The following is a 14,091-nucleotide window of genomic DNA, read 5'->3' as shown; positions in this document are numbered from 1 at the left end:
GAGCTGTTTTAGGCGCTCCGATAAAATTTCATTTGTAAACGTTTACGATTGGAATAGTATTATAGTTATACGCATGATCGCCGTACCCCCAGCGCGAGCCCTTCTTGGCGGCCACATGGTGTACAGTAATCGACTAGTATATTCTCCAGTTGATTATAGCATGGACCTAGCGTACACACTTCTCGGATAAATGGATACTAATCGAATACGATTGTCCGTGAAAACGTGCGCCCTCTCGAAATGACCGAGCGAGGCTAGCCCACACACACAGTCATGCACTCGATGTTGCGGGTGCGAAACTCATGAATAACAAGTTAGAAAGAACTGACGGAATGGGGGACTTCCCTTCTTGTTGAGGCTGGGCGCGGCTGAGCCTAGGTAAGAAAAAACCTAAATAAAGGACGCCGTTGTAGATATAACAAATGTCACACAGCCGCAATTACGGCTCTTTCGGACATGTAAGTGCTGGTAACCAACGGTGAACAACGGTAAACAGCCACAACTGTACACATATAAATGTAAAAAGTAAAATTTAATAATAATCTTTGACAACCAATTCTTTCTTTTATAATTCAAACCCCCAAAAAAAAACCACAAAAAAAAAAAACCCAACCAATTCTCAAACAATGATACCGTATTCCTATTCCCCACAAACTTTATGCAATTCCCCAAATTTCCCAATCCTTTCAAACAAAATATCAACAATCTTCTTATTTTTAAATAAATCCCCGAAACCCCCCTTTCAAATACAATAATATCACAAGATGAATAATTAAACAATAATAAATGTCCACAATATCGTTCCTTCTTGCCTTCTCTCCTACGCTGACACAAAAACAAATTAGAAAGATAAAAGTTAAAACGATTCTGCAAATAAACAACTCCCACGCCTCTGCTCCCGTTCTGCTTGTATTATCAATTATAATTCTTCCTATTTTCTGACATATAAATAAATCAAATATAAAGTTAAAATGTTTCTTGATGTCGTTCTGCACTGCAATCCGCTCCCCGACCAATTATTCCTTTCTCCTTCCCACGTAAAATAATATCAGTATCAATCCAGTTACTCTTCAATATATCCAAACAATTCTTTACATGCAACAACTTCTGCTGTTTCCAACAGTTATTTCTTCCGTCAATTTACATTCACAATTTAAATTAATCCTCAGTAATCTCAACAATTCTACATTTAAGTACAGCCTTATAGTATTACTTCCAACTCACAATTTATTAACTTCATGTATATCACGTTATTTCCTTTCTGCTTCAGCTCTATATCACCATAATTATCTCCAACTCACAATTTATTAACTTCATGTATATCTCTTTATTTCCTTTCTGCTTCAGCTCTATATCACCATAATTCAATTACTTCTTCTCCTGTACGTCTTAGTTTCTCATATCAATATTCACCTATCCCTTTCTGGCTTAACATAACATAGCCCTCCTTCTCTGTCTCCTCTCAATTTCCATCTACCTCAAAATTCCCTCAATTACCCACATATCACCACCTTATCCCTCTCCACCAATCAGCAACTCACACACTAACTTAACTCTTATACCTCTCCTCCAATCAGCAAACACCACACAATCCTTCTCTGCAACACAAAAACTCTGCTCCACTGGCTTCACACAATAGCTTCCTAAAACAAAAGAAAGGTTCAAATAGTGAAAACAAAAGGAAAAGTAAGAATGACTTGCAAAATATATACACAACTTTATGTCACTTGTGACATTTACTCCCCTCTAAAAGAATAATGTATCAACATTTTCTCCATACCGTGACGGGTCCTATTTACACTCGACTTAAATAATCAGCTCCTACATTTTCACTGCCTTTAATCGCCTCTATTCGGAACTTGTACGGTTGTAGAGCCAGGGCCCATCTCATAATTCGCCCATTGGACAATTTCGCTCTGTGCATAAACACAAGCGGCTGGTGATCAGTTTCCAACGTGAAGTTTCGTCCATATAAATAAGACTCAAATTTTCGTACACTCCATACAATGGCTAAGCATTCTTTTTCCATCACTGAATATGCTTTTTCTCGAGGAAGCAGTTTCTTGCTAGCGTACGCCACGGGAAACTTCACGTCACCATACTGCTGCATTAGAACCGCTCCCACTCCATATTCGGACGCATCTGTTCTCAAAATAAAATCTTTGTTTAAATTAGGAAGGCATAAAATTGGAGTACTGTTTAATTTTTCCTTAAGTTTAACAAACGCACTTTCCTGGGCCTTCTCCCAACATATTCGGTTAGGTTCCCGATTCTTCGTTTTGTCGGTTAATGGACAAGCAATCACAGAGTAATTAGGAATGAACTTTCTATAGTAGTTGGTCATCCCAAGGAATGACCGGAGTTGTTTCTTTGTTTCTGGTTGTTTGGCTGACAAGATGCTTTGTATCTTCTCCACTCGAGGTTGAACATGTCCTTTCCCTACCACATGGCCAAGAAACTCGATTGTTTCATACCCAATGAAACATTTGCTTGGTCGAGCAGTTAGATTGGCCCTGCGGAGACGTCCAAACAATTCAGACAAACATTTCATATGTTGATCCCAAGAAGCTGTGTGAATTAGAATGTCATCAATATAATTAAGTGTATTATCCATTCCTTTGAGTAATTTTCTCATGATACGACTGAAAGTAGCCGGTGCATTGACTAAGCCGAACGGCATGACATTAAATTGAAACAAACCATCTGGTGTTAGAAAGGCTGTTAAAGGTTTTGACGCTTCATCCATGGGAACTTGCCAATACCCTTTACTTAAATCTATCTTAGTAAAATAATGATCATGGGCCAACTTTGTGAACAGTTCCTCTTGGTCCGGAATCGGTTCGGCGTCAAAAACTGTAACCTGATTAAGTTTTCGAAAGTCCACGCAGAATCGATTTGACCCATCCGGTTTCTTTACCAATACTATTGGAGAGGCAAACGGTGCCCCTGAAGGCTCCACTACACCCAGATTTAACATCATATTTACCTCATCCTTAATGGTACCTCGCAACGCATGTGGAAGTGGATAGGGCTTGGAACGGATTGTATCATCAGTTTCCAGCTTGATTTCATGCTGCCCAAGTGTAGTCTTACCCGGTAAATCCGTCAGTACATCTTTGTAGTTTCCGATAAGTCGGTGCACCTCATGCTTTAGTGTATCATCCAGGCTTTCGTTGATGTGGATGTCGGCTGTTGTTTCTTTTGCTAGTAGAGGGTGGAGCTGTAAAAGATTCTCATTAGATAGATGATAATTTTGGTTATTTGTAAATGTTTCATTAGGTTCGCATTCAATAACAGCGGTGCTAGCTAATTCAAGGATACCAGAAGGCTCGGATACCCCTAAGGCAGCACTAATGTCTGCGGTTCGCTCATAATACTTTTTCAAGAGATTGGCGTGAAATATTTTGAATTTCCCGTTAAGGTCAATTTGGTAGTCTAGATACCCAAATTTCTTTACAACCTTAAAAGGACCTTTCCATTGAAGCAATAGTTTGTTTTTGTCTGTGGGTAATAAAAGTAGTACCTTATCCCCAACCTCAAATTCCCGGGACTTACTCTTTTTGTCATAATATTGTTTGTACCTGACCTTAGATTTTTGTAGATTCTTCTGAGCCATCTGACAGGTTTCATGTAGTCGTTCCTGTAAATCCATAACGTACTGGTAGGTGGTTTTTGTTTCTGGTGTTTCGATTTCTTCGGTCCACAATTCCCTTAGGATGGACATGGGTCCTCGTACGGTACGGCCATATAACAGTTCAAAAGGAGAAAACCCTAAACTTTCCTGTGAAGATTCCCTAACCGCAAAAAGTAGTGGGTCAATGTAACGATCCCAATCAGTAGGCCTTTCTGCACACATACGTTTCAGCATTTGTTTGAGTGTTCCATTGAACCGTTCGACCAAACCATTACAAGCTGGGTGATATGGAGATGTCATTACCTGACGTATAGACAACAACTTACTAACTTGCCTCATGACTTCAGATGTAAATTGTGATCCCCTATCGGTAAGCATTTCTTTCGGGATACCAAGTCTAGAGAAAACACCAACCAAGGCCTCAGCAACCCGTTCAGCTTCAATATTTGGTAGAGGCACTGCCTCTGGATAACGAGTAGCAAAATCTATTATTGTGAGTATATAACGATTACGACCTTTAGACATGGGGAAAATGGGACCAACTATATCAACGGCAATCCGTTCAAACGGCACCTCGATCAAAGGCATGCTTCCTAGAGGCACTTTCGTAACTCTACCTTTTTGTACAGTTCTCTGACAAATGTCACAGGATCGACAATATCGAGTAATATCTGCAGTTACCCCAGGCCACCAAAATGTTGTCAACACTTTATCTGTCGTCTTTTTTACCCCTTGGTGTCCTCCTAATAAGGTTTCATGGGCTTGGCGCATTACCTGGCGTCGATAGTCAGCTGGCACTACTAGTTGGGTAAACTTATCCCCGTGTTCAATATTAGGAGAGGAAAATTGCCTATATAATAGGTCTTTATGATAAATAAACCTAGCCTCGGCTTGTTTGTTACTCACAGTTGTAGTTTGTTTCTCTGCAAGATCCTTGAATTTTGCAAGGCTGATATCTTGTTGCTGGGCGGTTTTCATAATTCCCGCTGTGATGATTTGCTTGTGTATTTCTGTAGTTTTAAGTGTTCTGAATGGTTTATCCATAGTGTTAGCTTGAGACCGGGTAACAACAGAACATCCTTGAAGATTTCGCTCTGTCCATGTGGGATCTGGATTTCCTGGTGCTCGTACTCCTGCAATATTACCTAATATCAAGTCATAAATAGGGTTATTCATACATAGTGCATACGTCTTTCCTGAAAAAAATGGAGTATTAACATGTATTAATGCAACCGGTAAGTTGCGGACCGTGCCATCAATCAGCACACAGGTTTTCTCCTTACCAGTAAGTTGTTCGGCTGATACAAGATCTTTCTTCACAACCACCCCACTACAGCCACTGTCACGAAGAACAGAGACGCAGTGTGACCCAACACAACCTGTATAAACGGGCATTTTACTAATTGAATTATTTAGAGCCGCTGTCATAATTGGAAGACAGTGCCCACATTGAAGAGTGACCTTATCACCATCATTATTGATACAACATTGATTTAAAGACTCTGACATTTTCGTAACCATACTGGCACCCACATCGGGAATTTCTTCTTTGGCTTTACATTCGTGTTGTTTTGTACATTTCTGGCAATCAGACTCTGTTTGTGGTGAAGTAGACAACCCAGCGCAACTGTTGGCGTCCTGTCTACAATTTCTGGCAATATGTCCTGTTTTTAAGCATCGGTAACATTTTGGAGGAGAGTTTGGCTTATGCATAGTTGAGGCTCTGCAATTTCTAGCTAGGTGACCTACACGATGACATATAAAACAAGTTGGACTACGGAAACTAGAAGGGCTTTGTGATGAGGATGTACTGGGAACATTATTAGAGGAGAGTTGAGGAGAATTTGGCTCTTTTTGTTTAAACTCTATTGGTTTACCAAATAATCCCCCACGAGCTTCCAAATATTGCTCCGCAATTTCAGCCATCGCTTGTATCGTTTTCGGTTGACGTTCCCTTAGGAACAGAGCTAGGTCCTTCCCACACCCATCGGTAAACTGCTCTCGCAGCAATAAATCTTTTAACCCCTGAAAGGTTTTTTCCCCCTCTGCTAGGTCAATCCACCTATCAAGATAATTGCTTATCCTCGCAGCAAATTGCGGGCCGCTTTCTCCGTATTCGGGCTTAGCTGTTCGTAACTTATGTCGAAATCCACCGGCGGTTAACTGAAACCGTTTTAGAAGAGCCAATTTCAACAGTTTGTAATCGTTAGCTTCAGCTGACGACAACCTGGAATAAACCTCGAGAGCCTTCCCAGTTAGTAGGGCACTTAAGTTAACCGGCCACTCAATTTCTTTCCACTCCTGACTAGTCGCATACCGTTCAAACCTTTTCAGATAGGCATCTAGGTCATCTGTTCGATCATGGAAAGGGGGTAATTTAGGTTTACTGGCCTTAACCCGTGACTCAGGATTGGGTAATACTCTACCACCCGGCCGTGCCCGATTCTTTTCTTGTTCTAATTGGATTTCTAACCTTCGCATTTCTATAAGATAGGCCTGATTCTCAGCTTCTTTCGCCCTTTCGTTTTCTCTCTCTTTTTCTTCACTCGCTCTTTTTCTCTCTGCTTCGTCCCTCTCTAGTACCTCTCTTCTCTCTCTCTCTTCCTTCTCTAGTGCCTCTCTTCTCTCTCTCTCTTCCTTCTCTAGTGCTCTCTCTTCCCTGTCTCTGTTTCGCTCCATTTCTTCTCTCTCCCTGTTTCTCTCTTCTCTCTCTAGTGCTCTCTCTTCTCTCTCTCTGGCAGCTTCCTCTCTCTTTTCCACAAACTCTCTTAATTCCACTCCATCTAACCCCAACGCTTTTCCTGCGTCAACAATTTTAGTGAGATCCATTTCTTAAGAAAAACAAAAAATATATATATATATATAAGTATCCAATATAAGTATACAGTATGCCAATAATATGGCAAATAGACAATCCAAGAATCACGTACAATTGTTTCATCTACCAATGTTCACGCTAGGTTACAAAGTTTCCCGGACGAGCCCCCATAAATGTCACACAGCCGCAATTACGGCTCTTTCGGACATGTAAGTGCTGGTAACCAACGGTGAACAACGGTAAACAGCCACAACTGTACACATATAAATGTAAAAAGTAAAATTTAATAATAATCTTTGACAACCAATTCTTTCTTTTATAATTCAAACCCCCAAAAAAAAACCACAAAAAAAAAAAACCCAACCAATTCTCAAACAATGATACCGTATTCCTATTCCCCACAAACTTTATGCAATTCCCCAAATTTCCCAATCCTTTCAAACAAAATATCAACAATCTTCTTATTTTTAAATAAATCCCCGAAACCCCCCTTTCAAATACAATAATATCACAAGATGAATAATTAAACAATAATAAATGTCCACAATATCGTTCCTTCTTGCCTTCTCTCCTACGCTGACACAAAAACAAATTAGAAAGATAAAAGTTAAAACGATTCTGCAAATAAACAACTCCCACGCCTCTGCTCCCGTTCTGCTTGTATTATCAATTATAATTCTTCCTATTTTCTGACATATAAATAAATCAAATATAAAGTTAAAATGTTTCTTGATGTCGTTCTGCACTGCAATCCGCTCCCCGACCAATTATTCCTTTCTCCTTCCCACGTAAAATAATATCAGTATCAATCCAGTTACTCTTCAATATATCCAAACAATTCTTTACATGCAACAACTTCTGCTGTTTCCAACAGTTATTTCTTCCGTCAATTTACATTCACAATTTAAATTAATCCTCAGTAATCTCAACAATTCTACATTTAAGTACAGCCTTATAGTATTACTTCCAACTCACAATTTATTAACTTCATGTATATCACGTTATTTCCTTTCTGCTTCAGCTCTATATCACCATAATTATCTCCAACTCACAATTTATTAACTTCATGTATATCTCTTTATTTCCTTTCTGCTTCAGCTCTATATCACCATAATTCAATTACTTCTTCTCCTGTACGTCTTAGTTTCTCATATCAATATTCACCTATCCCTTTCTGGCTTAACATAACATAGCCCTCCTTCTCTGTCTCCTCTCAATTTCCATCTACCTCAAAATTCCCTCAATTACCCACATATCACCACCTTATCCCTCTCCACCAATCAGCAACTCACACACTAACTTAACTCTTATACCTCTCCTCCAATCAGCAAACACCACACAATCCTTCTCTGCAACACAAAAACTCTGCTCCACTGGCTTCACACAATAGCTTCCTAAAACAAAAGAAAGGTTCAAATAGTGAAAACAAAAGGAAAAGTAAGAATGACTTGCAAAATATATACACAACTTTATGTCACTTGTGACAACAAAATATATTATTACATTAATATTGATTACAATTTCAAAAAACATTGTTTTGATGAAAGGAAGGAAGTGCGTCTTATACATCAACGATATAAAAAATACCGATATTTTACTCTCAGTTAGGGGGTGCGTCTTATACACAGGTGCAACTTATACGTCAATTTTTGTAGCCGCCCTACACATCGGTTATCCTAATGTGCATGTATAAATGTACTACCGTATATTTCGGTGTATAAGCATGGAGTAAAGAATAAGAGGAGACACAACATGGCCTAGCTATCCAGTTAATCCAATTAGTATCACGCTGTGCGGTAGTGCTTAAGCATAGGGTAATAAACTTCCCATAACGATCCTTTGAAGAACATCCTGTTTACCCGTGCAGCTCGCTGCAGAGTCGGCTCTGATTACGTAACGCCCTAATTAAGGAAGAAGCCAAGCATGACATCAGTGACAAGAAAATTAAACAGAGGCTGCGCAGTAGTTCCTAATACATCATAGTGAAGCATGACCTTTGTGCAGTTATTCATTGTTCTTTGAGCTTTTTTCTCGAAAAAACCGTTTAAAAATCGATTAAGTTTTCACGGAGATATCGCAGTTTTTATACCAGCTAACAAATTAATCATATTTTTTATCAAGCCATAGACGTATCATTTGGTAAGTCGAAATTTTACCGTTTAAACAACTTTTTCATTTACGAACCCTAGTGCATTTTGTAGCATATTAAAGACTCCAACTTATTTTAAAATCATATTTTAGTGCGCGCAAATGCGCGCATGAAAAAAATTGTATAATTTGTGCTCATGAATATTCAAAAATATACGTATATTAGAATTCCAACGACACAATTTCTTATTTTTATTACTGTATATGACATTTAATTAATGTTTCAGTCTATATTATGACTGTTTAGCAAAACTAAAATTCTTTATTTTAGTTTGATATTGTATAATTAAATTATTTATGATATTGATATCCTAAAATATATGGTTTTTACGATCACATACTAAGAGTTCAGTGAAATTGTAGGACTAAATTATCGTTTAACAATTTGTCGCTACATATTATATATTTTCGTAATATATTATTATTTAATAAATTGCATGGCCTAAATAAGGATAATATTTTATCCCATAATGATGGACATATTTAGTACATACCGTAACCGGTAGGCCTATCAATAGGTTAAGCCGCGCCTATATACCTAGTAATAATAAACAATATCAATAATAATAGAAATTACGTTTTTTTTTATGTAGGTTTATTAATATATTAATAATTGTAATAACGTTAGAAATAGTATTAATATTTTATTAAAGAAGAAATTAATCAATTGGTTTTAGTTTTCGGATAGTCGTTATTATGAAATATGGTATAAAATACTACGAGTATATTCGTTTAGTATAAACCCGTAACAACAACTACAAATTACATGTGTTGGTTAAAAATTCAATTACAAATATAGTCTATGCTCTTTTGTAATTAAAAGCTATTGTTTAAAAGGATTATGTACAGTTCGGTACATCGCGGTTACTAGAACAATCTGCATTAGATAAAGGGCTTTGTGCTATTCCGACTGTTTAAATAAATATTAGAAGTAGGCCTTTTTTGTTAACTTAAGATAGAAAATAGAATTTAGGTTTATAATAATTTATTATACTATATATTTATACTCATTTCTGTTTTTATGTCCATATTTCAGTTTAAATGAACGAATTTCATCAATTGAATCTGGCAAATATTTGCCGGTTATGTCAATGTAACGGTACGACTGAGGAACATCGAAATCGTTCATTACCTTTCAGAAAAGAGAAATACAGTGAACTTATCACAAAATGGCTGAATATTGATGTTAGCAACGATGACGAAAGTGTACACCCTCCATATATATGCTCAAAATGTGAACGAAAATTGCGAAGTTGGCGTGATAGGGCAAAGAAAAAGATGCACGTAACAGTTTCAATTGAGGTTAAGCCGTTTATTGCACATTCGTCTTCTGATTGCTTGATTTGTGGTCCTGTTGCATTAAACCGCGATGTTCGAAAAATTGAATCCATCAAACGAGGCTACATTGTAGTAAAGGAAGAGAAACGCCTAATATTAATTGAATTTGATTCAGCCATTTTACAAAATAAGCGATGCGTTTCTATTCAAAGCAACGGTAACTGGGAAATTGTTATACGAGGAAAAAAATTAGATCAGAAAAACTGCGCTTTTCTTTCAGATATACCAGAAGTTTTGGAAACCGAAAACATCAGCACTTTTCTAGATCTCATATCTATTCCATTATGTGGTGGCAACCTGATTCCAGCCCCTTTGAAAATGAAAACTTGTTTTAGGGGTAAAAATGGGAAAGTAATTGCCTATGTTGAAGATGACATTATCAGGCATGTTAAGTGCGAAGTTTTTGTAGCAACCGGTCGCCAATGTAAAGTTTGTCGCGTGTATGGAGTAAATATTAGAGCGATGACGGCGTATGTAAGCAAGAGAAAGAAAAACTTCTCAAAAACAGAATCATCGTCACATGTGACGTTTTCCGTTCTTTCCGAAGAAGAAAAGAGAAAAAGGTTACAGAACATGAAGAAAGATAAAAAACGTCTCACAGCAAAGAACAAAACACTAACAAATGAAATCGCAGAAATGCTAAACAATGAATCTGTGAAGTTAAACGACAAACAAAACGATGCATTTTGCACTATGCTCGATGATTCTAAATGTTCGTTGAACTTTCCTGACGGATCTCCAGAAAAACTACTTTTTGAACAACAACTGCAAGCAGTAGCGTTACGAAACAAGAAAGGAATAAGATGGCACCCAGCTATAATGCGCTTATGCATGGCCCTACACACCAAATCTCCTGCCGCTTACCAATTTTTAAAGGAGTCTGGGATGCTTGTGTTACCACACATAAATACCATCAGCAGGTACAAGCACTTTACAGATGCTGTACCTAGTATAAATCCCGATATTTTAAAGCACGTGGCAACAGAGATGAAGATTCATTCTCAAAAAGATTATGAAAAGAATGTTGTTATTGCTATCGATGAAATGAACATCAAGAGCGGGATGGTTTATAATAATAAAACCGAAAAAATCGACGGTATGACAGAACTGGGAGCACTGAATGAAGAACTCAAAGCGTTCCGAATGTCAGTAGAAGGACGAAATCAAAGTGAATGCGCAACGCATGTTCTAGTAGTCATGGTGATGGGCATCTTTACAAGTCACCGATTACCCATTGCATATTACCCATGTCGAGCAATGACGGGGGACCAACTGTTGCCAATTATCTGGAATATTGTTGAAGCTCTAGAATTCCTAAGCTTAAAAGTCCGTGCAGTTATTGCAGACGGAGCGTCCACAAACAGAAAATTTTTCAAAATACATAGCAATGACGACGACCGACTGCAATACAAGACTGTCAACCTGTATGCACGCGATAGAGACATATATTTCTTCTCGGATGTCCCGCACCTTATAAAGACAACACGCAACAATTGGGAGAAGTCTTGGTCCAGCAGAACTTCAAGAAAGCTAATGGTAAGTTATACGTTATCCAAACCGATAAATCTTAATCGGTTAAATACAATAGTAGAACAAATAATAATAATGGTCTTTTGTCCACAGAACAAAGGAAAACCAATCAAATGGTCGCATCTGGTAAAAATCTACGAACATGATATAGGTCTTGAACAGAAATCTCCTGGACTAAGAATTTTACATAAACTAAAGAACGAGCATATCTACTTGACACCATCATTGCGGATGCGAGTGTACCTTGCAGCACAGGTATTAAGATCAAAAGCTATGTTAATGAACCTATATCACAACCGACCCTACTGTCCTGATTTGACATTTTTAATACTAATTAACACATTTTCCCACAGGTACTTAGTAGCACTGTTGCTAACGCTTTAGAGCTACTTGGTGATGACGAACTTTCCTCAACGGTACAATTTGTTAGGATGTTCAATCGTTTTTTTGATTGCTTGAACGTTAAGAATTCTTACGAGGGTAGGAATAAAAGAAATCCTGACCTTAACCCATACCGCAGCTCCAATGACGAACGCTTTACGGTAGGTCCTCGTAATAATTTCTAATTCTTTATTCAAATAAAACAAGATGCAGTTATATTTGCTCCTTATTGTAGTATAGAATGTACAGTAAATTTATTTCATGTTATAAAAGAAATGGCATTTCATAGATGTAATCATGCATGATAAGCCAGCCTACCTACATTTAAACATTTATTTGATAATTTTACATTCTCAGTGGCTGACAGACGTGTTTTTGAAATACATTGACGACTGGGAAAATCAGCCTACAGTGGGAACGGGAAACGCAAAACGATGCTTAAGCGAACAAACACTTACTGGCTTACGGATAACAGGTATGAACAATTATAATTAAGTTCGTGACCCATTAACAGCTTGAATTGTGTCATCACAACATCAATATCTTTTTATATATATGTGCAAATAAAAATATAATGTGCGCTAATTAATTTCTTTTTAATTCTGACAGTGAAATCTTTTGTTGAGCTCACTAAGTTGTTGCTTGAAGTACCAGGAGTGGAATTTGTTTTGGCCGTAAATTCAACCAGGATCCGTTAGAACAGTATTTTTCTAAACAACGCAGTGCTGGAGGGCAAAATGCAAATCCAGATATCACCCAGTTCTCCAACAATTATTTAATTTTACATGCTACAGGACGTTGCATCAAAGCTGCAAAAAGAGGAAATACAAGAAGAGAGGGTGAATCAGTCTCCAACTTGCTTGATGGAACACCTTTGGCCAAGAAAAAGAAGTAGAGTAAGAATAATAACATCGTACTTATTTTATTAAACTGGTAAATACAAAAAAAAACATTTCATCATAGCCTAATATTAAAATATATAAAAAAACATGAAAACATTTAATCGCCAAGGAAAAACCAAATATACATTGTTTGGCTAATTTATGTCATGCTATATTCAATTGTTATTAGTATGATGTAAAATCATTGTGCGTATTAATTTCATTTCTTTGTATTTGTCTTTTTAGGTAGTCTTTTTCTAAGAGGTTTTTCTGACTTATTTGTTTTTGTTTCTTCTTTTTTTCTTAGTATCAACATGTTTACTCGGACAAACGCAGTACAACGGATTTTAACAAAGTATTTTATCACCGTCGTCAGGAAGTGTGTACTGGGTGCACCGTGGAGCTTTCCGTCGACAAGTGCGCACCACAACTGTTGTATCATAGCGTCGTTAATAACAATGTTTATTATCTCGTCACTCATGCTTAATGATTTGAATGTTAATATTTTCGAAACATGTAGTACTCGTCTAGTCAAAACTTCTACCCTCCTAAAGAAGATATAAACATTATGGTTGACCTTAAACAGCCCCCCTCTACTTTGTTTGTCAATCCATTTTTTTGAATATGTATAGAAGTTATCGCCGTCCGGTTCAACTCCTTCCTTCCACGATGATAGCATATGGCAGAGAGAAGAGGCTTTAGTGCCTTTAAACCGTTTAATCAACGCGAATGGAATATAGCCAGCAACATACCGAACAACTTGTTCATCTTTGGAAGTCAAAAGATCTTCATCCTGGTTATCCGTTTCGTTCAGCCACAATATTGGCGTACATTGTCCTTATCACATAACTGTAAAGTATATCTGATACTCTACATTTTCTGTCACATAATGTTTTCCAATGTTGAAAAATGTCTTCATCTTTAGATATAAGTGAATTCAATTCCCTGAACATGCATTCATTAGCTTCTGGTCCTAAAAATGTATTGTCACCGCTGGTGACCACAGTCCACAACTTTCTTGTTGTCTGCCGAGCGAATTCTGTAAATGTTGACATATTTGCTGTTAAGATCTGTGCCGCTATTTCTTGCGCTATTTCGGCGTTAGGAAACGAGCCACTGAACATCGGATGTGATTTGATTGAGAATACAGACGTTCGTAAATTTTCGTTTGCAAACTCCAATGCCTCGTCCCCGCTATACCCGTTTTTGGGGCGTTTCATTTTACTTCCTAAATAAATGTACAGAAAAATAAATTATAGGCTTCACAAAACATTAGTGGAAATCGGTACGCTTACACTTATCCCACTTATGTTTTACCACCCCATTATTATGCTAGACATTAGCCATTAAAATTATTTTTA

General features: G+C 37.4%; 2 protein-coding genes across 3 annotated transcripts; one reads left to right on the top strand and one right to left on the bottom strand.

The window, feature by feature from the left end:
- Positions 1-1,795: 1,795 nt before the first annotated feature.
- Positions 1,796-6,514, bottom strand: LOC144837210 (uncharacterized). Its single transcript, XM_078692224.1, has one exon. The coding sequence runs from the start codon at positions 6,461-6,463 to the stop codon at positions 1,796-1,798; it is 4,668 nt and encodes a 1,555-aa protein (XP_078548350.1). The 5' UTR covers positions 6,464-6,514.
- A 1,938-nt stretch (positions 6,515-8,452) lies between these two features.
- On the top strand, positions 8,453-13,120 carry LOC144836976 (uncharacterized). Of its 2 annotated transcripts, XM_078691937.1 has the most exons (7): positions 8,453-8,591; positions 9,637-11,474; positions 11,562-11,723; positions 11,822-12,010; positions 12,207-12,324; positions 12,459-12,745; positions 13,038-13,120. In XM_078691937.1, exons 2-6 carry the CDS (start codon positions 9,642-9,644, stop codon positions 12,545-12,547), a joined length of 2,391 nt encoding a protein of 796 aa, XP_078548063.1. In that variant the 5' UTR covers positions 8,453-8,591; positions 9,637-9,641; the 3' UTR covers positions 12,548-12,745; positions 13,038-13,120. The 2 variants fall into 2 exon arrangements, with proteins under 2 accessions (XP_078548063.1, XP_078548065.1); XM_078691939.1 differs by lacking the exon at positions 8,453-8,591 and having other exon boundaries at positions 9,611-11,474.
- Positions 13,121-14,091: the final 971 nt, after the last annotated feature.

This window comes from Antedon bifida, chromosome 3, assembly GCF_963402885.1.
Source record: "Antedon bifida chromosome 3, ecAntBifi1.1, whole genome shotgun sequence".
Lineage (NCBI taxonomy): Eukaryota > Metazoa > Echinodermata > Crinoidea > Comatulida > Antedonidae > Antedon > Antedon bifida.
The sequence above is the reverse complement of the archived record's forward strand: the minus strand, read 5'-3'. Positions and strand labels throughout refer to the sequence as shown.

Coding starts and splice junctions, on each gene's coding strand:
- LOC144837210 (XM_078692224.1), bottom strand. CDS start 6,463: ATGGATCTCACTAAAATTGTTGACGCAGGAAAAGCGTTGGGGTTAGAT.
- LOC144836976 (XM_078691937.1), top strand. CDS start 9,642: ATGAACGAATTTCATCAATTGAATCTGGCAAATATTTGCCGGTTATGT. Junction 11,724..11,821: donor GAGTGTACCTTGCAGCACAG/GTATTAAGATCA, acceptor ATTTTCCCACAG/GTACTTAGTAGCACTGTTGC. Junction 12,011..12,206: donor CCAATGACGAACGCTTTACG/GTAGGTCCTCGT, acceptor TTACATTCTCAG/TGGCTGACAGACGTGTTTTT.